This window comes from Nyctereutes procyonoides, unplaced genomic scaffold, assembly GCF_905146905.1.
Source record: "Nyctereutes procyonoides isolate TBG_1078 unplaced genomic scaffold, NYPRO_anot_genome, whole genome shotgun sequence".
Taxonomy (NCBI): Eukaryota; Metazoa; Chordata; class Mammalia; order Carnivora; family Canidae; genus Nyctereutes; species Nyctereutes procyonoides.
The window spans coordinates 46,534,744-46,560,218 of record NW_026575120.1 but is presented as its reverse complement, the minus strand read 5'-3'; the positions used below and the strand labels follow the sequence as shown (position 1 = coordinate 46,560,218).

The 25,475-nt window shown below is 42.0% G+C and overlaps 3 protein-coding genes across 3 annotated transcripts; 2 read left to right on the top strand and 1 right to left on the bottom strand.

Moving 5' to 3' along the window:
- Window positions 1-7,297: 7,297 nt before the first annotated feature.
- Window positions 7,298-10,815, bottom strand: LOC129515788 (beta-defensin 105A-like). The gene is made up of 4 exons (XM_055334800.1): window positions 10,795-10,815; window positions 8,839-8,905; window positions 8,515-8,556; window positions 7,298-7,425 (listed from the first exon to the last, which is right to left on the bottom strand). The coding sequence occupies exons 1-4, from the start codon at window positions 10,813-10,815 to the stop codon at window positions 7,298-7,300; spliced, it is 258 nt and encodes an 85-aa protein (XP_055190775.1).
- Window positions 10,816-13,562: 2,747 nt separating this feature from the next.
- Window positions 13,563-16,271, top strand: LOC129515787 (beta-defensin 106A-like). The gene is made up of 2 exons (XM_055334799.1): window positions 13,563-13,648; window positions 16,084-16,271. Exons 1-2 carry the CDS (start codon window positions 13,600-13,602, stop codon window positions 16,269-16,271), a joined length of 237 nt encoding a protein of 78 aa, XP_055190774.1. The 5' UTR covers window positions 13,563-13,599.
- Window positions 16,272-21,356: 5,085 nt separating this feature from the next.
- On the top strand, window positions 21,357-21,662 carry LOC129515786 (beta-defensin 104A-like). The gene is made up of 2 exons (XM_055334797.1): window positions 21,357-21,426; window positions 21,502-21,662. Exons 1-2 carry the CDS (start codon window positions 21,357-21,359, stop codon window positions 21,660-21,662), a joined length of 231 nt encoding a protein of 76 aa, XP_055190772.1.
- The last annotated feature ends 3,813 nt before the right edge of the window (window positions 21,663-25,475 follow it).

Here is a 25,475-nt window from a genome sequence, read left to right as displayed (position 1 = left end):
TTTAACATTTTGGAAAAAAATTAGAACTTGGAAAAATTAAACAGCAAAGAGTACATTCTTTCTGATTGCAATGTGGCATGGAGACGCTAACTCAAAACAAACAAAAATATCTATCCTGTTTCTAAACTTATAAAGGCAGAGTCAAGGACCACCATGGCTGCTGCAAATGAGGACTCAGAGAAGGAAGCTTAGGTTCTTTGTATGAACTCTCCCCCTGAGGGAGAGTTTTGTTGACTCCTGAACCGTGCATGCATCTAATTAAGGTAAAACAAAACAAGATAAACACAAAAATACCTCTGAGATTTGAGCTTCTGCTCATTACAGACTAGGTAATACTTGTAAATTGAGTTTAATAGAGTTACTGTCCTGTTATAACAAAAATGTCAGCCTTCTTCAGAGGATGTAGCATATTCATATCCTCTTCAACACAACATTCTCAGTGTCCAGGACTTCGAGGATGTTGAAATAATCAGACAAATGACTTTAGTATATTCATTTTAACATGCTCCAATAGTATAGAAAATACACTTGCAATCAATATTAAACATGGGAAATGTCATTAGAGAACAGAAAATATAAAGAAATGTTGATACTAAAAGATATAATACCTGAAAAAGATTAACTGTATAAATTTGATAGCATAGAAAATATGACAGGATCAAGAGTCACATATTCAATAAACTTATGCAACCTATAGATCAGAGAGAAAAAATATTGAGAAAAATAGACCTTTGAGGGTGTGAGGGATAATATCAAAAGCTGGAGCAGACAGGTCATTGGAGTCTGAGAATGAGGAGAGAAACCGAATGCATTAAAAAGTAGTTCGAGGAAATAATGGCTGAAAACTCTCAAATTTGGTGAAAGGCACAACTGACAAAACCAGGAAGCTCCTTGAATCACAAAGAATATAAATACTATGCTCAGACACATCACAGTCAAACTTCTAAAGTCCAGAAAAGGGAGAAAACGGTGAAAGTACCCAAAGAAAAAAAAACACGTCCAGTTCAGGGAAATAGCAATTGGCTTCTCCTCAGAGTTGAAAGAGGTCAGGTGACTGTGCACACACCTTGCAGCAGCTGAAGGAAAACAAGCACAACACTGCCACAGCCCCAAACTCCATCTGCAGGAAAGATTCCCTTAAAAAGGGAGGATAAAATAAACATGTATTCAAGGCAAAGAAAATTGAAAGAGTTTTTCTCTAGGAGAGATTCCCTACAGTTACTATAAAAGGAAATTCTTCAGGCTGAAGGGAAATACCAGAAGGAAATATGGTTTTCAAGGAAAATGAAAAACATCAGAAATGATAAATATCAGTGTAAGTGCTTAAAAAATACATTGTCTTTTAATTTATTTGAAGTTTAAGTGACTTCTTAAAGCAAAATCTGTAACATTGCCTTGTGGGTTTATATATTGTATGTGGATGTGATACATACAAAAAATATAGCAAAAAGACTACGAGAATAGGATGAAATAGGTCTGCCTATATGATTACAAGCCTTCCAAATTTTAAAGAAAGTGGATTAACATCAACCCTAAGTTGAATGTGTATTGATAATACCAGTGAAGCCATTAATCATAATACATATATTATAATGCAAATGTTGACACAAATATCCCAGTAATCTGAAGAAGATAAGAGAGAGATAACAGAGGAACAAAATCAAGGAGAACAAACACGTCAAAAATAGTCAATTGATAGACCAACATCTTACTAATCTATCATTAATTATGTAAAAATGTTAAGGGACTGAATATTCTCCTTAAACAGCAGAGATAATCATATGGATTAAATAGGAAGACAAAACTACATGGTATCCATAAAGGAATCTTCTCTCCAAACATGTTTTTCCTTTGAGATAATTATAGACTCACAATAAGTTCCAAAAGTGGTACAGAGAGGTTTTAGGCACCCATCATCCAGCCTACTCCATTGGGGACATTGTCCATAATTTTGAATTGTCAAAGGTAGGAAATAAAGTGGCAAAGTAACCTCAGATCACAAATTATAAGGAAAGCATTAAATAGCAAAAGACAAAGACAGGCTGAAAACACATTAATGGAAAAACATAAACTATGAAAATATCTAGAGTAAGGAGGCTAGAGTGCCAATATTCATTTCAGATAAAAAAAGAATATTATCAAATGGAGAGTGGGATGCTGCTGTACACTTTTACACAATAACTGCATGGATTGGGATCCCTGGGTGGCACAGCAGTTTAGCGCCTGCCTTTGGCCCCGGGGCGCGATCCTGGAGACCCGGGATCGAATCCCACGTCGGGCTCCCGGTGCATGGAGCCTGCTTCTACCTCTGCCTGTGTCGCTGCCTCTCTCTCTCTCTCTCTCTCACTGTGTGCCTATCATAAATAAATAAAATTAAATTAAAAAAAATAACTGGATGGATTAAAATGGGGAAACACAGTTCTACAAGGAGAGCAGAAGATTGTGATGTCATTCTTTCCAGCAAAGGGTAGAACCAAAATTAATAAACACAGGTTTGATGTAAACAACACTACCACCACGTTGACTGAATTGGTATTTATGGAATACAACACAAAATGACTGCAAAACACACATACACACCTTTTTCAAGTACCTATGACACATTCATCACCACAGGTCACATGCTAGGCTATAAAGCACATATACTTTTGTTGAACTATTGATTTCTCTCTTCAGTGTGTCAGTTCCCACTTCATGTATTTCGTGGGTCCTGTTAGGTTTATACACGCTTATAATGGTCATGTCTTCTTAAGGGGTTGACTTGTCTACCACGATACGCAGTTCTCGTCTCTAGCTCCATCTTTTTCCATCCTTCTACTTTTGACCTCTTCATTTCATTGAATCCAGCGTGTCCCTTTCACACAGGCACACAGCATATAGTTGGATCTTTAAAAAAATTTTTAAAAAACCTTTCTGCTAGACTCTAACTGGAGTATTTAATTCATTTGCATTTAATACCATAATTGATGAGGTAGGATTTACATCTGCCATTTGCTATTGTAGTTTTCTTTTTTATTATTATGTATTTATTTATCTATGGGGGCGGGAGAGAGAGAGAGAGCTTAAGTGGAGGGTGTTGAGGGACAGTGGGAGAGAGAGAATTCCAATAAGGCTCTGTGTTGGGCTCAGATTCACAATCCTGAGATCATGACCTGAGCCAAAATCAACAGGCAGAAGCTTAACCAGCTAAGCCACCAGGTGCCCCTGCTATTTGTTTTCTAAATTTCTCCTCCACCCCCCTTTCCTGCATTACTGACTTCTTTTGTGTTAAACAGATATTTCCTGAGGTACCATTTGAATTTCCTTGTCAAATATCAGTGACTCTTGATCCTGTCATATTTTCTATACTCTCAGATCTATTCAGTGAATCTTTTTCAGGTATTATAACTTTCAGTATCAACATTTCTTTCTATTTTCTGTTCTCTACTGATATTTCCCTTGTTTAATTAATTATGGCACTATGTATGTTTATGTTGTAAATGAATTTGCAATTAATTTTAAACAACTAGATTCCAATGGCGAACAAAAGCATTATTCTGTATAGCTTGGTTTTCTCCCCTTTCTTTTGTGCTGTCAGACAGAAGTAGGAGTTTTGAAGTACAAGAGACACTCTGGGTGGCCTTGAAGGAGAAAGCTGCCATTTTATGGAAAGAGCCACAGGTCAGGGAATGCCAGGCAGCTTCTATGTGCTCAGCACCATGCCCGGCCGACATCCTGCAACAAGACAGCAACCCACTGCAGGCCAACAACCACAAGTGACACAATTTTTCCCGACAGCCCCAGGGGGATGCAAGGGGATCTCTTGCCTCAGATTAGATCAAAGTCCCAGCTGACCCCATGCTGCCAGTCTCCTGAAACCCTGAGCAGGGGGTCCAGATACTGCCTGGACTTTGGACCCACAGAACTGTGAGAGAGGGTGTGCAGCTTTAAGCAGCTAACTTTTGTGGTGTTTTGTGACACAGTGAAATAAATGAGTCCAGCAGTGTCCCAAGGTAGATCTCTTTGGGGGAGCATATTTATGTGTTCTTGCAAGGTTTCTGTTGGTTCGTGGCATTGCACAGTTTCGTGAATGGTTGATGTTCTTTCTAGTTGATCTTATGAATTTCCCTCCACCCCAGCCTTGTATCCAAAAATGACTTACTACTGAGTCCCTTTGATTTAGCAGGTCACATTATTTGGGAATATTCCCTTTAGGATGGTTTCAGCCCAGCGGTCTTTTTTTTTTTTTTTAATTTTTTGTATTCAATCATGAGAGACAGAGAGAGAGAGAGAGGCAGAGGAACAGGCAGAGGGAGAAGCAGGCTCCATGCAGGGAGCCCGATGTGGGACTCGATCCCGGATCTCTAGGATCATGCCCTGGGCTGAAGGCTGCACCAAACCGCTGAACCACCCGGGCCACCCAGTCCAGTGATCTTGTGTGGTATTCACTTGGTCCATGGGAGCCATGCCCCTTTTGCCCTACCTAATATCATAAGTTATAAGTGACCCCATGGCTGATCTTTCTGTCCTGCCACCGTGGACAACTCTAGCAGAGTTCTTCCCCTTTAACACGTTCAGGTATAGAACCACAGGGCGGCATGTTGAATTTTCCAAGTAGCCTCTTGAATCTCACCTCAATATAGTGTGGGTTGTGTGGATTGTATAAAAGTGCTGTCTTCCCCACCCGTCCTCCTTGAGAGCCACAGCGAGGTCCCAATCCCAGCCCACTAACACATTTTCCAAGGAAATTTGTCCTCTGCCTTCTCTATCTTTCTTTTATACTCTCAAGGCATAGACACAAGGCTAAGTGTTTCAGAGCACATTTTGAGGTCAACTTCTTCGCTATTGCTGTACCTGGGGTCCAGTAATTCAGTTGGGGAATATGAGAGAAGATGATTATTAATGTTTTGTCTTTTTCCATTTGGGAGTTCAGCACAAACTGATCAATCTTGTTCTACAGACACTGCCATTCCCTTTATGTTATTGTGAGGGGGTTTTGAAATGGAACCCGCATCAAGAAGGGACAATACATGGTTAGCATAGTAAGACCAGAGCCACAATTTCAAACTTAATGGAGGTAAAGTCCTGCTAAGCAGGAGCATTATGTAGACTAGAGTGGAGATACTTCAGGGGAAAACCAGTGTCTCTTCCTGACCATTTCCCTCTGACCCATACACCATATAGAAGACTTTCTTCTTCAGAAAATGCAGAAGACTGACATCCAGAGATCTCCATGAATTACTATGGAAATTAACAGAAATTTATCTGAGGAAGCCACGGGCAGCCACTTGACCCCATAAAGTGCTGATTTTAATAAGAAATTGCTATGGGTTGAGATTTTATTATTTTATAAGGAAGATTGCTTGTCTCAGGAAGAAGGGAGATGGGTAAAAAACAAAGTCCTAGAAAGAAGCCAAGTGAAGAAAATCGGGGAGAGCAAGAGAAATAGAGAGGGGTGATTGATGAGTAGGTGAGCATCTATGGGATGCTATACATAGATGCTATACATCTATGGGATGTTATTAGTAAGGGAATATCAGGGCACAGCCACTGGTCCACCTCTCTGTATGACTGAGACATACGCATGAATCCTTCCATAAAAGAGACACCAGTTAGAGTCCAAAGTGTTTTCAATTTGGGTAATCAAGGAGTGCAGTGTTTGGAATGAGTAGGGAATATCTGGTCTCATGGTCATCTCTAAACCATCCACAGTGCTCTTGCTGTGAAGAACTGGGGAGGAGTACCCACCGACAGATGATCACTCAACTGTAGATTCTTATGTTGCCCCATTGCCCACTTCCCTGAGTTAATTCCTGCGAAAATAAGGGAAGCAGTCGGGGTTGGCAGAGGTGATGACTCAGATCCTTTTGGAGAACAATTGAGCAAATGTAAATAGATCTGACAGTAAGACCAACAGAAAAGCCCTGTCAGTCAGACTCCAAGCATGAAAACGGCTCCCACACCAGGTAGTTTGATGGGGAAGATTTAAATGCAGAGGAAGTGATAAAGTGTTGGCAAAGCTGAACATGCAAAAAGGGAACAGTGAGGCGGCCCCCATGTTAGTCCTAGCTGGAGGTCCCCACTGCCCGATGGCAGGGGGAAAAGCAGGAGTCTGTAGTGTGAGCCCGGGGACTAGGACTGGCTGGCAGGAGCTGTGCCTGCAGCATCAGGGCTGAGGGAGAAGCAAGGACATAGAAGCAGGGGCTTTGCTATGGGAGATAAACCAATGGTGGAGCAGAGAGTGTGGGAGAGAAATCTGCGGCTCTCCCTTCTTCCCATCTACCCTTTTGCCACCACACACTTCAACTGCTTGAAGTTGCTTCAACTGACATCAACCATAAGCCAGGACACTTGAAGAACATAGTTTGCAAAAAAAGAAAAAAAAGGAACATAATTTGCAGATAATTGTGCCAGTTATACAGAGCAAAGCAGAGAAAGGACAGGGAATGTATCTGTGCAAAATGGTACAATGGTAGATCAAATGTAAACAAAATCATTATGTGAAATTAAAATCATATGTGAAAACTGAGTGATCAAATTTGAGTAGCTGCTGTAAGATGAATAATTTTCACTCTTGTTATATGAAGCTACAAATTTTATTTCATAAACAAAAGCTATAGATAGTCAATCATACATGCACAATCCATGCTGAGCATTTTAAGTAAACTTCTAACATTTTCATTTGTTGGCAAGAAGAGAAGTGCAAAGTTGGGGCCATGGGCATTAACTGAGTAGGTATGAGTTGCCTAAAAATACAGTGTAAATATTAGAATCAATGACTGATCGCTTATTGATATACCAAGAAATGACGTGAATAATTTCTTGTATGCTATAGAATTGTAATTCCATTAACACAGATGCAGATGTCATTTCTGTTTATCTACTTGGTTTAAATTATTATATAAAGATAGATACACAGAACATGACAGGGTTGTGCACATCCATTTCCAGCTTCCAGGCTATGACCTTGAAGAAATGAAAGCTTATCTGGGTCTCAGTTTCTTCAAATATAAATGGAGATAATGAAATCATAAGTTGATCTTGAGTCATATGAGGAAAGTATGGAGGAAAGACTTATAAATTAAAAGAGACTCTACAAATACATAGTAGTAGTATCTGATTGGGCTATTAGATGCCCACTTGGACCTAGATTTCTTTAAGGATTATCTTAAAAAATAAGCAAAGAAACAAAACCAAGGGAAAAAGACAGGAGACTGATTCTGAGACTCACTCACAGTGTGACCTGGGTAAGGCACACGACTTGTCCTCCCTTGAATACCAAGTCCCACTTTGAAGGCCAGGGGAGGGCTGGTCTGGTTCACCTGATCCTCCGTCGGCAACAGAAAAAGTTCATCTTGCAATTTCCAACAACCTTCTCATCCTCGGTGCATATCCTCCTGCATTTGCCCCGGCCAAGCCAGCACGGCTCACAAACAGCAAAATCACCTAGTTCAAGAAATAGTAGCTTATACACCTTTCCAGGAACTCCCTGAAAATGAGGAGAAGGTTAACAGCCACAAAAGAATGAGGGTGGGGGTGGTTTGTACAATTGTAAAGAGTGTTTTTAAGAACCAGCCCCAGATTTTCAAAGAGCTTTGCTTTTTTCAGGATGGAGTTGGGGAAGAGGTAACGTTGAAGGAGGGATAAGCCCCATCTCTGTTCTCCACGTGTTTAAGGCCCTTGCATGGGTCAAAAGTAAGCACAGGGGGATGAGGTGTCATGTATATGATAGAACCATAAAAATACATACCTGACAGTTCTGCAAATGTTACAAGATGAAGGTGGAAGGGCGACATTTTGGTTTTAAAAGATCCTTGAAAGTAGAGGTGAAGTTAGGTTTAGTTCTGGTTTGGGCCTGGCAGTGGTGGTGTGTCCTCAGTGAACTGCTCGGTCTCTGCTTTCTCATTTGTCATATAGACATTCTAGAAATGCTTGTCTACACTGTAAACTATTCTAGTGGTCACATGGAGTAATTTAGGTGAGACTATTTCACCAAACAGTATGTAGCCCATTAGTTATTTGTGTTGTTGTTAATGTTCTTCCTGTAGAAGATGAGAGCACAGAGAGGGATTGGGGGCTCTTCCTCGTGGACAGATCTTCCATAATGGTTATGAGATCTCCCTTTATTTGATCCTTCTTAGACCAATAGCAGAGATTGGGATGCGTTTTATTGGGTTTGGGAGCAGAGCCGGTAAGAGATGGATGAGCATGTTCCCCAAACATTGCTCATTGGCTGGTACAAGCTTGATCCTCTAAACCTGCTTTAGTTAGCACCCTGAGCTAATGAGGCCAGCCACCGGGTCCAAATCTCTATGGCCAAAATTCCATTCCAGTAACAAAGAGATTTCTCTATGAAAAGGCAAATCAGGCATGATGCTGGCTACAAGAGGAAGAGAAGGCAGAGGCAGAAATCTTGGATTTCAGGCAACTCTATTCTCACTATCATTGCCATCACTCCTTGTCTCCAGAAGTCAGAGGAAGCTGACCAGCTAGGGGTCCTAAAAGTAGAAATTATATGTGAGGGATTCAACTTACCTCCTGGAAATGGCTGGGAATAGTCAAGTCCTGCTTGGCACCCTAAATTCAAATCATCACATTTTGGATATTAAAATTAGTGCAGGAAATAAAGCTGCATAAAACAGTATTCCCAGCTCCACCCATCTGCTGTCAAGGGACAGCAGAGCACAGAGGCTGCATCTTTATTCTAATTCTGAAGGTCAGCACTCCCAGGAACCAGGAGGGAGGTTTACAAAACAGGGGAGGGGGAGGGAATAGCAGTTTGCTTAGAAAATGCCACCGCAGATTCAAGAAAATCCCAGGAGAAGCTCAATGGGGAGCCGACCATTCCTTCAGTCTTACGATGGTCCACAGAAGAGCCGGCGGCTTTATCACCTGCCTCTTCACCATTCCATCCATTTGCGATTACCTGATAGAAATGGAGCCAAAACGAAGAGAAAGGCAAAGACAAAACAAGACATCTTTCTGCTCAGGGTCACCTCTGAGGGAAGCCTCTTCAGAGCAGAGGTTTGGGGCCTCTGAGAGGACAGAAGGCTCACTTATATTTGTGAGAAATGGGGAACGTTCTTGGTCAGTGAAGTGAATCAATGAAAAAAGCACATTTATATGCTCCATTTCCCAGGATCAAGGCCCGATGTGATGGTCTCCATAAAGCCTTATCTTGGGAGAGTTCTGGCTGGGGGAGTGCAAGGAACACGAGGCAGGAGCTGGAAAAGCAGGAGCCTCCCACTGATCCTCCTGGCCCAGCAAGTAGCAGCCTGCTACTCCCCTTCTCTCTCACAATTCAGTTTTCTCCCCCAAAGAATAAGGAGCAACTCTAGTTACTGAGAGACAACACAGTTCCTTCTGCCAGCCTTGGGTTTGTGTCCAGTTCTAGTGATGATGATTGTGACATGCTTGAAACACAGGGATTGCCCTGTAAGAAGAGCCCAGAAGCAGGCACTGTTCCTTCTCTGGCTTTCCTTTGTGCTACCTGTGAATGTCCCCAGGAGCAAAGGGAAAGGGGTGGCAGTCATTTCACCAAAGAAGCTCTGAATCCCTGAGCCTGTACCAATGTCACCTGACAGCACGAAGGCATAATTACCACATCCTTTTCATTCTTCAAGAACCTGGGTATCAAAATTAACATTCATATCCTGGTACCCTCAAATGAGTCCCATCCTATTGCCTCTGCTTATTCAAGGCTCTGGTCTTCATTTTGGGAAGGCAAGGTGGGGGCACTGAACCACGTAGACTAAAGTCAGATTGGTTTAGCAAGTGTGTGACCTCGGTTGTTTAGTTTGTTGAACTTGTTTCTAAATCTTTAAATGGGGATGTAATAAAGGTTTGTACTTTACAGGATATTTAAACAGACTCACTGAAATGAATATATAGTGGCTACCAGACTGTTCGCTTGGACTCAGTGCAGATGTACCTAGAGATGGGGTTGGGGTGTCTCAGGGCCTAGCATACCATTAACCCCTCCCTGGGATAAGCGTGCCATGGTATAGGTGGGCAACTTGGCAGGAACAGGCCTTTCCCCAAGCCCCAACTCAATACTGACTGCATCCCAGCACAGGTGTTGAGATATCCTTGAAGAGCTTCCCGGTCACCATGGGTGAGAGTGGCAGGCTCCTGGAGGAAACACACCCAGCTTGACTCTCTCTGCAGCATGGGATGCCAGTCCCTCAGCATCTGGCAGGAGGGGGCAACCCAGCAGACGTGGTGAACCACACACAGATGTGCACTGGCAGTGTGGGGATCCGCAGGCACCTGGGTAAGTCTGCAAGTGTCCTGCATGTATCCTTGTGCCTGAAGAATTGTGATATTAAATAGCAAAGAAAAATTTCTATGTCAGATTGAAGAACTAGGTGCCTTTAATGGCACCTTTTTCCTGCTTTTTCAACATGGGCCTTTGCATTTTTATGATGAACTAGGACCCGCACATTGTGGAGCTGATCCTGACCTGCAGAGAACTTCTGGCCTTAGAAAAATAAGAGGACTCTGAAACTCTCAAATTAAAGTGTTGGTCCTTGTCATGGGGCCACATCAATGGGCCAAAGATGCCTCTGTGTAGTGATCCCTACGGTGCTCACTGCTGTAGCTCAAAGCCCCCTGCTCCAAACTCAGATTCTTCCATACATGATTGTTTCGAGTATGATGCAAATAAGTATCTTCTTAGCCATTTAAGCCTGTCTGCTTTGCACACGACACAAAAGTTGCCACAACATCTGGCAACATAGATATGACAAATCCCATAGCTGTAACACTGCAAATTGCCGCTGCCTTCCTGAGGGCTGTGATCCCTGGACTCCTCACCTTGCTGCTGAGAGGTATCATGTAGACATATGAGCCCCTCTCTGATGCACCACTCCCCTGAGAGTTCCCTTCCCCCTTAGGGTGGATGCCTCATGCTACCATCTCTGGGAAGCCCTTCTCGCCATGGAGCCCTGTCCAGGTGCCCCCTGATGACACCTCTCATGATCCTGCCTCTTCCTTGAGCAGCCACCCAACCCTGGAACTTATCACCCTCCTGCCCCTAGAATTCACCCACTCAAAGGCGTCTGCACTCTCCACAGTAAGGTGTGAACAAGGTGGCTCTTGGCCATTACAGCACTACGTGGCCTTAAGAGAGTTGGTTAGCATTTGGACTGTAACCAGACAAGATCACATATGCCATGGTCTGAATGTTTGTGACCCCCCAACATTCATGTTGAAACCTAATCCCCATAGTGATGGTATTTGGAGGTGAGGCTTTGGAATGTGATTAGGTTAATAGAGTGGAGTCCTCGTGAATGAGGCTAACACCCTTATAAAAGGAGCTCCAGAGAGTTCCCTGCCCCATCCTCCAAGGGAGAACACAGCGAACAGTCAGCCATCTGCAGCCCAGAAGAGGGTCCTCACCAGCACCCGGCCATGCTGGTGCCTGGTCTTGTACCTCCAGCCTTTGGAACTGTGAGAAATGAGTATTTGTTGTTTACAAGCCACAGAGTCTGTATTTTTGTGACAGTAGCTTGAAGGGACTGAGACATGATCTGAGTTTAGATGAGAAGCCATGTGAAATTCTGAAATTCCATGAAGTGGACTTCCTTTCGCCTTACCAACATTTCTTTGTGTTAAAGGGTTCAACTTCTCTCATGTTTGCAACCTTCACTTCCTTACTAATCAGACCTACCTTAAGAAGCAGACATAAATTACATGAGACAATAAATAAGCCCAATGAGACCATGGGTAATTGAAAAGGTTTGGAAGGTTGTCTTTTCTTATGGATTGAAATCATTTTAATTGAGGATTGGAAGGGAACAGAGGAAATGTGTATTTTCAATCTATCATTCTTAACTGGATTATTCGTGAAATATAATCAGCACATAGACACACGCTCATGCACACACGCACAGCCAGCCAACAAAAACCTCATGGTGACTGGAGGATGCATGGGATATTCCCTAATAGTTTTTTAAAATATCAAATGTGTAGTTTGGAACAATTTTAGATTTGCCAAAGAGCAGCACAGACAGTTCAGAGTTCTCACACTCCCTTCCCCTAGTATCCCCAATGTTAACATTCAAGCTAATAATTATTAATATTATAACCATTATGTATTTGTCAAAACTGAGAAATTGCCACAGGTATATCATATTCCTTCTAGCCAAACTACAGATTTCTAGCTTATCTGATATGTTCTCACAACCAGAGTGGGGTTCTGGGTTTGGGAGAAGCATAGCACAGAGCTAAGGGTCTTTTCAACCTGTCCTTTTATCAGGGGTATGTGATGAGGACACGTCTGGTCACTCCTGATGGTCACCCAGCTCACTCACCTACGGTACCCGATTTCTCCACCCTCTCCTGATGCTATAGCTCTCCTACATGCTATTCTTTGGAATTATGCTCCACCTCCTACAGGGGGATGTCTACTTGGACCATCTGCAATTTTTCTGTAAAAATGTGTCCATTTTTACAGAGTGATTTATGTATTTAACCGTTTACTGATATCACTATGGTATGAGGAATTAAATGGATGGTCTTGTCCAGATTGCACACAAAAACCGTGTTTTCAATAACACAGCAAGCATTTGTTGCTTTTGGGGAGTTTGTGATTATTTTAACAAATGCTTCGAAGGTATTTCAGCATTTAGTAGCAATCATAATAGGGGGGTGATGATGAGGGAGGTTCATCTGCTTGTTATCACATTAAAGAGAGGTATTCCGCAAGAGAGAAGAATTAAAGTGAATAATTCAGGTCTTTCTACTACTTAGCTGATTTACTCCAGATTAGGAAAAAGAGGTAATCAAATTAGTGCAATCCCATGACATTCAGAATATACAGATATTTGATATATATGTGTATAGTCTTAGTCAAATATCCCATAAGCTCACAACTCCCTAGGGAGCTGTTTACAGATTAAATAAAATAATATATGTAGCACTTAAAGTGTGTAGAACTTTTTTTAAAGATTTATTTATTTATCTGAGAGCAAGGGGAGGGGCAAAGGAAAAGGGAGAGAGAGACTCACAATCAGACTTCCCTCCAGGAGAGGAACCTGGTGCAGAGCTCTATCCTAGGATCCTGAGATGATGACCTGAGCCAAAACCAAGAGCCAAGATGCTCAACTGCTGAGTAACCCAGGCGCACCTGTGAAGCACTTTTTGAAAAATAAAACATATGCTTCAGTTGAGCAACTTGCCACAACTCATAAATATTGGAGCTGGAAATCAGACCCCATTGACTCCATTGTGATATTATATAGTTACTCTCATTTGCATATGAGTGAACAGAAGCTATTAAGGAGCATAGTCAGGATTAGAAATCCAAACTTCCAGATTCCAGATCTTTCATTCCTGCTGGTGCATGTTTCTACCCCTGGTCATCAATACACCCTCTACTCTATCCTACCTTCTTCCCCACTGTCATTCTTGGGAACTTTCCAGAGTCAGAAAAACAATGAGCTACAGACTGACACCCACTGATATATGTGGGCTCTACTTGGCAGAGCATGGACATGTCCTCATTGCTGAGATGCCTCACTGATCAAGATGTTCTTTGGTCTAGGGAAATGTATAAATGTGGTGTTTGCTGCTCTTTTATCATGGACACTGTGCTGACCTCTCAGGACCCTGTGAGTCATGAGGACGTTCCTCTTTCTTTTTGCTGTTTTCTTCCTTCTGGCCCCAGGTAAAAGGAACATCTTTTCAGGGAATTTTATAGAGGTGGCCCAGAGAAAGGGTCTGCTGCAGTGAGCTCTTGTGTGCATTCAGCCCTGTGGCCCTGCGAGGCAATATTTGCTATAGGAGGTGACTTTCCTCTGATGCCTCTTCCGGAATTCCCTTGCATTTTTCATTATTGTCTAGGATTGGGTATCACAGGGTTGAAGAAAGCAAGCTATGCCAGGAAAGATGTCCTTTGGTCCCCAGCTCCATGCTCACTAACAAAAACAAAAATTGGGGGAAGATGTAAAAGCAAGGGTAGATATCTATGAATCTTTTTTAAAAAATAGCTGTGATAGAGATGAGACAGGTAAGGAAAAGAGTCAGAGAAAGGAATGCTGGACAAGAAAAGAGAAAAAAAAAGAAGAAAAAAAAGAAAAGAGATAGAAGTCAGACACCGTTTTGTGTTAGTCATGGCATAGATCAAATGGTACCCTGTAATTGCCACTCCTTCACCCTGAGGCTGAGTACTTGACAAACACATCACACCGTAAAATGCAAGTAGTTCTCCAGTGGGCCTTTAAGGGCACTTCTTGCTTTTTCTTCTTTTTAAGTAGGTTCCAGTGTGGAGCCCAACTTGAGATTGAACTCATGACCTTGAAATCAAGACCTGAGCTGAGATCTAGAGTCAGTCACTTAACTGACTGAGAAACTGAGGAGCCCAACTGTGTCCTTCTAATTTAGTGAGATTCAGAGCAACGCTTTCAGCTTGGAAGGCCTGTTTTACATATATTTTTTCAGACACAGATAGGAAGCCTCAGCTGGGTTAGTTAGCTTCTCAAAGTCATGCAGATGAGTGGGAATAAAGCCAGGACCTGAGAGTTCCTATCATGACTCTTCGTCACACTCTCCTGCTGGCTGAAGCCTCCAATGGCTCCAGTCAGATCCTCCTCAAAATTAAAGTCCAAGATTAGATTCATCCCAGGTTCCAGAGAGCTGAAGAAAGGGAGAAAGGTTATTTTTGAGAACCTACAATGAGTCCAAATTGGTGCCAAATGCTATTGGTGTCCCCATAAGTGGCTCAGAATCTTCACACCAGATACAAGTATCACTGGTCTATTTTGCAATAAGCCTGTGTGAGTAGATTCTGTGCCGGGTATACAAGGGTCCAGGACCTATGGCAAGCTACTCACCCCACTGTCCTCGATGTACACATTGGAAAGTGACCAAGGACTCCTTTTCAGACCAGTCAGACTTATATAGTTAGTCAACACAATATGTGATAATGTAAGATAAAAATGTCTAATAAAAGCAAATGGAGCTGGCCTATTAATGTGCCACATGCGCGCGCACACACACACACACACACACACACACACAGAGTTATATGAACCCCTAGATGGGTGTGTGTGATGATCCACTCAAAGCCTTGTACACACAGATGCTCTCACCCTCTGTGGAGGCTTTCTGTTTTTCGACCATCCCTATCAATTGGATGTAATACAGAGACTCTTGTCAACAGTGAGGTCCTGTACCTGCAGCCCGGGCTGACCTAATAACACTAGGAGGACGGACAGAGTATTGTCTCCTGCAATGGGAACCATAGCTCACTGAGCTTTGAAATATTGGAGTATCTGTCCTTATGAACTTATATGCTGATGCTAGAAATAATTAGCACACATGCTGGTACCGAACCACCTAGTTTTAATTTTACATATATGTGAATTAGCCACCTTTAAATGTTGACATCAATTTCAATTTGTGTACATCCAACACTATCCTTACATATCCCTGGATTAAGTAAAACCCTAAAATGTTGTGTGTCTGATAAGATGTGTCTGTCCTTAACTTAAAGTGGGCTGCTCTTATGATTGCTACAATAAAGTTCTAAGGCCAGAGCTGGTATTCTGTGCAGAGTAGACAGAGGAGTCTTGGAGATCCACTCCCAATATACATCTCTACCTCTTGAACACATTTGATGAAATGTGGAAATGAATCTGATCGAGCCTTTCTAAGCAACCCGTTTCCTTTCACCCACCACAGCAAACTTTCCCCGCTCTAGATTTATCCTTGTTCACTACGATCTTGGGCCATCTGCCCAGCCTCAGACCTGCTCTGCTCTCACCAAGTAGCACTTTGACAGTGAGCTGGTGAGTTACCCACCCTGGAGGGGTTTACAGGAACAAGGTGATCATTATGTCTTAGCTTCTGCTTCCCTAAGGCCCCACAAGGCCTAACGCCAAATGCTGGAAGACAAATCTGTTCTTCCTGGTTTTTAAGTTCCTGTGACAAAAAGACAGAAAAATCAGAGAGAAAATAGTTTCCTGCCATCTCGTCTACTAGCAAGATGAGACACTACGGCAGCTCGTAAAGAAATCTTTACTAACTAGTTACATGACTGTACCTGGTAACTTGATCTATCTGAGGAGAGAATTAATCCAGGTGACTCCTTCCCTTATATAGCCAGGAATGCATTTTTTGATGGGAAATGCTTCAAGCTTAACGGGAAGTGCGTGAATTCTTGCCAGAAAAATGAAGAACTGGTGGCTCTCTGCCAGAATTTTCTGAAATGCTGCCTGACACTCCAGCCATGTTGGATGAGTAAAGATGATAAATCTGAAGACTCTGGCTTTCTGGAGGGATATAAATGACCTAGTTTTTTTTGTTTTGTTTTGTTTTGTTTTTTTACTCTGGCTTCTTCAGTGAGAATATACTTCAATAAAAATAAATGACTATCTTTTATCAACTTGTCAAGTGCTTCACTTAGAAGGGAAATGTGAATAGCTAAACTCCCTGCCTACTGGCTTATTTTTCTGTAATTTTGTGGTAAGAGAATTTTCCCAAAACCATGTGATGTTTCTTCTTAAAGGAGACTGGTAGAAACTCTAAGTTAACAAACCTCTAGCTTGCCCTCAGACAGTCAGCCCCAACCACCTGTTGAGATAGATGATAGGTAAATGGATGGGTAGAGAAATGAACATATTATACAGATAGTTATATTAATGACAAATAGATAGCTAGATACATTTAGTTATCAAGGACTCTCGTGTGTCATACACACATATAAATTAATCATTTTGACCCCATGGCTTTAATTAGAAACAGTTAAATACTCCCTATGGATTTGTCCCCTATCCATAAGTCTAGAAGCAAATTTGCTGATGGGATTGTAAATGTCTATAATCGACTGTAGCTCCAGTGACCTGGATCCTGATCCCAGATCGACTTTCTACCATTTGTCAAATTATTTCCTGACTCTAACCTTTCATATTACCTCCTTCAAATAAGGATTCCTGGTCATGTTCCCCAGGGCCTAAGGTCCAGCCTTGGTTCTCTGTTGGATCAGATATCTAGCCTTATTTCCCTCTTGATTCCTCAAGGTCAACGTATTCAATTCTGTTGGAATCAACAACTTTTTCTATTGATATTTTTCTGTTTTGAGACAATTATAGAATCATGTACAGTTGTACAAAAAAACCCACACAGATACATCTCTACTTTTTAATCCATTTTTTCCCAATAGCACAACCAGAGTGCAATATGACCACTAGGTAATGACATGGATACAAAATGAGTCCATCACCACAGAGACCATGTTGTCCATTCAGAGCCATACACTTTTCCCTCCTGCCTCCACCTCCACCTCCTTTTGGTACTACTAACCTGTACCCCACTTCTACAGATTGTCCCTTCATGAATGTCAAATAAATGGGATCATACAGTGGTACTATCTGGGGATTGGTTTTTGGCTCACTATAGTTCTCTGGAGATTCTTCAAGGTTGTTGCATGCCTCAGTATGTCTTTCCTTTTTGTTGCTCTGTGATAGTCCACAGTATGGATGTACCACAGCTTAACCATTCCAATGGGTACTGGAGGACAGCTGGGTTCTTTCCAGTTTGGTACTATTATAAGTCAAGCTGCTGTCAACACTTATGTTAATAGGTTTTGGAGCAAACAAAAGTTTTCATTACTGTGAGGTAAGTGTCTTGATATGCAATTTCCAAATCCTATGGTTATGAGTTTAGGTTTTTATGAGATAATGCCAAACTGTCTTCCAGGGCTGCTGCATTTTACACTCTTACCTGGAATTAAGTGTGGCCTGGCTTATCCACACTCTAGTTGACATCTGCTGCAAAGAATTGTCATGATTTTTTTCTTTCCTTTTTTTTTTTTTTTTTTTTTGCCATTTCGGTAAGTGTGTATTGACAGCTCGTATGGGCTTTTAATTCGGATTTCTCTAAAATCTAATCACCTTGTCCTGTTTGCCATTTTCAATGAAATGTGTGTCTCACACTTATTTTGTAATTAGAAACAGATATATACAGAACAGTCCATCCTAAAGCAGCAGAATGTACATTTTTCTCTAGTGCACACAGAACTTTCTCCAGAATAGATCACATACAAAGTCAAAAATCAAGTCTGTTGAGTTTGGAAAGTGCTTGATATATTCTTAATATGGGCCACCTGCTAGAGATGCAATTTCCAAATATTTTCCCCCGCAATCTACAGCTTGAATTGTTAACCCCTTAATAGATCTTTTGCAGAGCAAATTTCTCTTTAGATTTTGTGAAGTCCAACTTATGTCTATGGATTGTGGGGGCTTTGGGGGGTCAAGTATAAGAACTTTTTGTGTAGCCCTAGATGATTTTCTCCCATATCCTTTCCTAAAAGTTTAATAGTTTCACATTTACACTTACATCCATGAACCATCTTGATTTAATTTTTTTAAAAGCTGACAGCGGGTCAAAGTTTTATTGTTTCCATTTCTCTATCTGTGGGTGTTCCTCCAGCAGTGTTTGTTCAAAAGGCTTTGTTTTCTCCATTGGATTCCAGTTGCTCCTTTGTCAAACACTGGTTTGTAGGATTTGTATTCAACCACTTTGAAAATTATGTCCAAACTCCTGCCTGAAATGTTTTTAGCAGCTTTTTGTCATAATCACCACAAACTGGAATCAACCAAGATGTCCATCAATAGATGAACTAGTAACAAACTGTCATTCATCCAGTTAATGGAATATTATTCAGGAATAAAAAGAGATAAACTATCAAGTCACAAACAGACACAGAGGAACCTTAAATGCATAATGCTGTGTGAAAGAAGCCAGTCTGAAAAGGTTATATACTGCAAGATTCCAGGTTTAAGGCATCCTGGAAAAGGAAAACCTAGAAATCCTAGAAAGAAGTGATCTTTTGCCATAGTTGCCAGGGGTTGGCCAGATGTAAAAACAGAGAAAGTGTTAGGGTGGAATATAAAACTCTATCCCTTTGTTAAACCCTGAGAACTTTGTACCATAAAGAGTGAATTACATTTCACTGTGCAAATTAAAAGAGTTAATTTAGGAAGTCAGGGCTACCACAGGATGGAATGTGACAAAGCTATCTAACTGTATCATAAACATATAAAGCAATTTCACTGAATGTGGGGGAGGCAGTGATACTGGCCTAGGTGATTTTGGAAATGAGTGTCATCTCTCAGTCTACAGACTAAAGAAACTGTACAAAAGCACAGTACTCTAGTCGATGATGTATTTCTTAGGTAACACAAACTTAGTGATTCAGATCCTATTACACGTATAGCTGGAATTAAACAATTAAATGCATAGCTGGCAGATGCAGGAGCCAGGGTTGGAGAGGGAGTTTATAGATAAGCAAGAAAAAAATAGAATGACTCACATAGGGATGGATGAGAGGTGGAGACATGGCTTAGATAAAGATGGTAACATATACAAATATTTATTGCTATGTGTGTATGTGGGTTATTAAACAAATATGTATTTCCTTGCTCTGTCAGCTGAGAGGTCCCAGGAACAAGAACATTCCAGTAACTTTGAGCACACCCGGCACTCAAATAATGGTTTTTAATTCCATTCACTAGTGAAAGGAGCCAGGGATCCTTGGAGAAGTGGCTGATTCTAAGACTGGAGCGGAAAATGTACAAAATAATCCCAGAGCAACCAGTAGTGCCAGGGCATATTGAAGAACTTCAAACAAACACACAATGACAAGGGTATGCCAAAAGAATGCAAAAACTGAATTAATTTGAGCAAAAAAAAATGTAGCCTTGGATCATAACCCAGAATATAAAATAAATATCCATGATCATGACTCCATCCTACTGACAGAAACCCCAGTCTTGTCCTGACCAGGGTGTCCCTGCAGTGTGACCTTCACAAACATTCCCTAGGTTCTCCCCAACAGTTGAGTGAGGAAGCTGCGTGGGCTGGTGGGGGACATGCCCTTTCCCCAAATAAAGCTCTAGTAAAATCATTTTCCCAGGAGAGTAAGTTCTTGTTGTGGAAATCTCTGGACATATTTCACACAATTACTTCCTCCTTTCCTTGCCAGAGCCACTGGGAGTTACTTCTTGGCTCTTCACCACGAGAACCTCATGGGTTTCCTGGAATTAAAACCGAGGAAGGAGTGGGTCCCTTAGCCCGTGGTCCTTGGTAGTTTGGCTTAGGCTTGTCCTCGTTCAGCCTCTGGCAATTTGTCAAAATCACCACAAATGTTCCTACTAGTTTATGGCTCCAGAGACTCCTGCCCCAGTTTAGCACATCTTGGCTGTGACTCTCCAAATTTAGGAGCGGTGGTTTGCCCCTGTGACCTCAGTTCTCTATGGGGTTCAAGAAAAATCACAGTTTGTTCAGAGTTTTTCTAATTTTAAGGGCAAGAGTGGTTACTTCCAGGTATTTTACCTGTAGAAACTGAAACCAAAGTCCCAGAGCTCTGCAAAGGGGGCCTGATGCAGCCTAGACCCTCCTGTCCCCAGAGTTCTCTTGAGATCTGGTCCCTGCTGAGTGCAGGAGGCCCCTGTCTGCAGAACCATCTCAAACACTGTTCTCTACAAGGGGACTCTTTGGATCTGCCATCCACGTCTCCCCTCCACATGACCGTGCTTCTCGCCTCTCCTGGCACTGCTGGGAGATGCTCCCAGCTGGTGAGGGAGCTGCAGGTTTAAATGCTACTTTGAGCTGCAGAGAGCACTCCCTGGGACTGTGAGTAGCTAAACCACATCTCCTGCTTACCGCTCTAGGCCAGGGGCAAGGTGAGCGGGGGTGTATCCTCTCCTTCATTCTGTTCTACTCTCCCCTGCTCACGTTGCTTCTGCTTTATACTCGTCCACTCTATTGCACCATGCACTCAACAGGCAGTTGGTTATGAAGCACATGTCAGGCACCGGGTACTGGGCAGGCATATAATAGTGAGTGGAACATAAACATTGTCTCCCACTTGGGGAACTTAGAATTCCATTGGGAAGACCAAGTCACTAAAAACATATGTAATAACTTGGGAAAGATGTGATGAGAGAATTTTAAAGATTGCATAAGGAAGACAACAGTTCCAGGGCACTTCTAGGGAGATTCCCCAGCGTCATGACACTGAGGTCAGGGAGGTCATTCCTGGGTGGAGGAGAGGAGTATTCCAGGCAGACGGAGCAGGGCAAGTGAAGGCATCGAGAGCCAAGAGCATTGGGTCCTGAAGGGAGGCCAACACTACCACTCGGGAAGGCTGAGACCCAGGGTCCCACATGAGGTAGAAGGGGGCCCAGAGTCAGGGCACCTCAGCTTTGAAGTCCTTGGTAAGGGGCAGACTTGGATTTAACCAAAAGTAATAGCAAACGGTTTTAGGGATTTTGAGAAGAGGTGTGATGAGTGCCAACTAACTTTTTTTTTTTAATCATGCTGGAAGAGAATCAGATGGTGGAGTCCATGAGCTAGGACAGCGGCGGGAGGAGATGGTTGGGAAAACCACCACCGTGGGCCTGTTTTTCAAGTGCTCTAGGGCATTCTCTACAGTTGGTTCAGGTACTCCTGCCAAACTGCCTAAGTCGCACCTCCCGGTCCTCAGACACAATTAATCACTCTTATTCTGTTATTCAGTGAGAAGTGAATTTGACACAGACAAGATATGTGGTTTTGGGACTGCCCGCTGCCGGAGGAGTTGTAAAACAGAGGAATCCAGCATTGGAATATGCCCCAATGTCTATGCATGCTGTTTGAAAAAGATGAACACCAACCCACTGAATCCTGTGACACACTGAAACCCAGTGGTGCCTGGTCTTCAGAGCAGCTGACAGCTGGATCTGTGAGCCTTCCCTTCCTGAGACCTCACAGCTAGAATATTCCCAGCAGCAGCCACTAATTTGATAATTGAGAATTTGCTGTACCTTCACCCAGTGCAGAGCCAATATAGGAGCCCCAAGATGGCCTTCTGCGATTGGGATAAGGGAGAAAAGCAACGTGGGTTAAAGTGAGAGTTTCAACACCTTAACAGTCAAACCAGAAAAAATACATTTCATTGACCACAAGCCTAAGTGAACATCTTGGTTTTTTTTTAAACCTGAATTGTATCAACTTACCTTGATAGCATTAGTTTTCTTTTCCAATCAGAATTTTTGCTCAGCAGTTATGTATGTCTTTTGTTAATTAAAATGGGGAAATAAATCAATATTAAGTTGCAATTCATTTGGCATACGCTGTAATTCAAAGCACAGACTTCCAGGAAGCGAAACAGAAGAGATGCTATGTGATAACCAAAGGCTGACACCCCCCCCCCCCCCATGTCCCTAGAGGTTCACGTCCTGCAGACAGCAGCACAGAGCAGCTCTCCTAAGGGACATGCGGGACTAGGGAGGGAAAGATGCGTAGGGGACTATCGGAACAGGCTCACAAAGATCCCAGAAATGTGAAGGGGAACCAGAGATAAAGAAACAAACCAGACCATCCTGCCCTAGGTGTCATAGGTGGGGTCTTGTTAGAACAGCTACTGTGACCAACAAAAGAATCACCAGACCCTAAAAAGGAAGTAAGCCATTGAAAGTGTTAACACTAGTCCTTATTCAATGGTGAGATCAATAGAGGTGTGAAAAGGATTTAGGTTCCCTGGTTGGCTTTCAATAAAAGACCGGCCCTACAGGCCCTCAGGAGCAGCACTGTGAGGATCCCTTTCACTCCTGAGACCTCCCTGTATCCTTGTTTACTAAACTTCCCTCGCTTTATTCACTCTCCTTTGTCTTCTAGATTCATTCTTTGACTCCTCCCTGAGACAAGAACCTCGCTCGTCCTGCTTAATTGCCACCATGTACACTCACTGCCTTGAGATCTGATAAACAAAAGGGAGTCATAAAATATTTGGCTTTCCTTTCCAAACCTTCTTTCAGGATGAGCAAATGGTCCGTGGGGAGAAGCTTCTCTCTATAAAAGTAGCCCGCCCCATAAATGACCAGGAATGATAACATAAGGTGAACATCATTATTTTCAAACACCTAGAGAAATAATCATCTAGCCCATGAATGCCAATAACCCCCCTCACTAAACAAGAACAACCACCTGACGGCCCTCTGGGGATGTACACACAACCACACAGGAGCGGTTAAGCTGCTCTCTTTTTACCAAAACAGTTCACCAAACCTTGGTGTAAATATCCCCCAGACTCATGTGATTAATCTCATTCCCTTCCTAATGAGCTCCCCCTCACAGATAACTTCAAAGAATATTCAACATGCCATGTCACTTCATCCGAAAATACTTCAGAATATATAATTCAGAGAAAATGATTCTTTTAATATATATATATATATATATATTGCTAATTCTGGGGACAGCAGAATAAAAAAAATCTGACTTATTTCTTCAGCTATTAATTATTTTAATTTCATGGAGTAATAGCCAAAGAACAAAGTCAGATTTTTTTTATTCTGCTGTCCCCAAAATTAGCAATATATATACTATTAATATATATTAATATTATATATTATATAATATACAATATAATATTATATATTTATAATTATATATTTATATATATAATTTTCAATACATGTACAAAACAACAGTACTATGACTATAGCTGGAAAAAAATCAAAACAAATCCCTTATTACAACCGAATAGTCAATCAGTGTTCAAATGGTCCTGGTTGTTTCCTAAGTGCTTTTGTCAGAACTGATTTCTTAGATTTGGGGCACTAAAAGGTCCGTCCACACACTGTGGTTGTCTGCCTCCGAGGCCTCCTTTGTGGGCGTCGTACCATTGCTGTTCCACCTGTAAAATTCTGTGTTGAACATTCCGTGCAGAGATGAGCCTCTGATCTCACCAGGGCAGTTACGGGGGCAGCAGAGCCTGTAAAGCAGCTCCTGGGGAGGCAACACCCTAGATGCCAGGTTGCGGAATGTGCTTTAGGACAATCTAACATCAATTTTAAGTTGTTTCTTGTCCTGCGTTGGTGTCGCCCTTCATGAATTTCACACACTGTATTTTCCGAGGTACTTTCATGTGCATAATCTCCTTTGATCCTCGTGATAAGTTAGTGAGACAAGAGACATCACCCCGACCTTCTTTGGATGTGGAAACAAAGTCACAGAGAGGCGAGTGCCTTTCCCAGTCGGTCAGGATATTAGGCAGGACCAGGCAGGATCACTCCCACACCCCAGGCTCAAATCTGAGGCAGCACAGCATGCTGAGCTGGAATTCCAGCTCCCACTTAGCAGATCACCTCGAGATAGTTTCTACCTTGATTCCTCCATGGGTGATACGGCCACTCAACATGTACAAGCATAGAGTCACCTTCTGGCCCCTTTCTACAATTTCCTTTGGTCTCTTTAATTTTCAATTGGACATTTTTTTCAAGAGAGAGGCCATGCTGTGCTTCCCTATGACAATAGAGAGACGCAGACTTTTATTAACTCCACAAATAGTAATGGTCAGGGTGATGATAGCAAACAGAGGGAAGAACTATCTCACCATCAGGAGAGAAAATTAGAGTGACCTTACAACCTGGTTTGTCCTGAGGAGCCTCAGGTTTCACTTGCTGTCCTGGTGTCCCAACCTTTCACTTTGGAAAGGGACTGGATTCTGAAATAGCCCCCACCCTACGCTCATGTATAATCCATATAGTCACATTGATGAATTGCTGCTCTAAGCACTGATGGAAATTACAAAGTCACACTATTTTAATTTCTTGGAGTAATAGCCAAAGAACAAAGTCAGATTTTTTTTTATTCTGCTGTCCGCAGAATTAGCAAGAAATATTTGAGGTAAGATACACACATCCAGAAACTCAAAAACATCACCACTTTTCTGAAGGGTGGATACAGAGTTGAAGGCTGAGGTTTAAAATGGAAGACCAATAATCGTGTGAAATTAGCCTAATGAAGATCAACAGAAAGAATAAAGGAGTTCAAGGGGCATTTTGCAATTCTAATTTATATATTATGTATGATTTGAAGTTGAGAGAAAGAGTGGGATAAACATCTGGATAAGCAGATCTGCCACTGGGCCCTTACCAGAAAAAAGAAGCCTGCAAACAATCAGCCCTGGCCTCTCCCTTTTTCGCCTCTCACTCACATGGTATTCCATAAAATCCTGTAAGACACGGATATGAGGTGTGGAGGGATGTGCCTGCAGAACATCTCTGGTGATGTAGCTTCCACTTCATTTGGCCCATTTACCTCGTTCAAATGAATCAAGATTTCCCATACTAAGCAGTTTAAAACAATACTCTTCATTAGTTGCATGGACAAAAATAAATAAATAAATAATAATAATAATAATAATAATAATAATGAATAATTAGAGTATTTGGGGTTCTACTATCCTTCTCCTCGGGATAGATGTGGCTTTCAGTAGGTAAACTGTTTTATGGTTTTCCTAGAACACAGAATGCTAGCAGAAGGGGACTAGAGCCCAGAACATGGTCCTGTCGGCACAAATGTAACACCAACTGCCTTTCTAATGATTTCACCCAGCTTTGTTGATCAAAGAGCAGAACCAGCTTTTCACCAGCCCCTCCTTTTTAAGGTTGTTCTTTTATCAAGTATTGGGCAGGACTTCTTTTATCTTCAGATCTGGACACAGG

Coding starts and splice junctions, on each gene's coding strand:
- LOC129515788 (XM_055334800.1), bottom strand. CDS start 10,815: ATGATACCTCTCAGCAGCAAG. Junction 8,906..10,794: donor TGATACCTCTCAGCAGCAAG/GTGAGGAGTCCA, acceptor CATTTCTATCAG/GTAATCGCAAATGGATGGAA. Junction 8,557..8,838: donor CGGCTCTTCTGTGGACCATC/GTAAGACTGAAG, acceptor ATTTGAATTTAG/GGTGCCAAGCAGGACTTGAC.
- LOC129515786 (XM_055334797.1), top strand. CDS start 21,357: ATGGTTGGGAAAACCACCACCGTGGGCCTGTTTTTCAAGTGCTCTAGG. Junction 21,427..21,501: donor ATTCTCTACAGTTGGTTCAG/GTACTCCTGCCA, acceptor TCTGTTATTCAG/TGAGAAGTGAATTTGACACA.
- LOC129515787 (XM_055334799.1), top strand. CDS start 13,600: ATGAGGACGTTCCTCTTTCTTTTTGCTGTTTTCTTCCTTCTGGCCCCA. Junction 13,649..16,083: donor TTTCTTCCTTCTGGCCCCAG/GTAAAAGGAACA, acceptor TCCCTTATATAG/CCAGGAATGCATTTTTTGAT.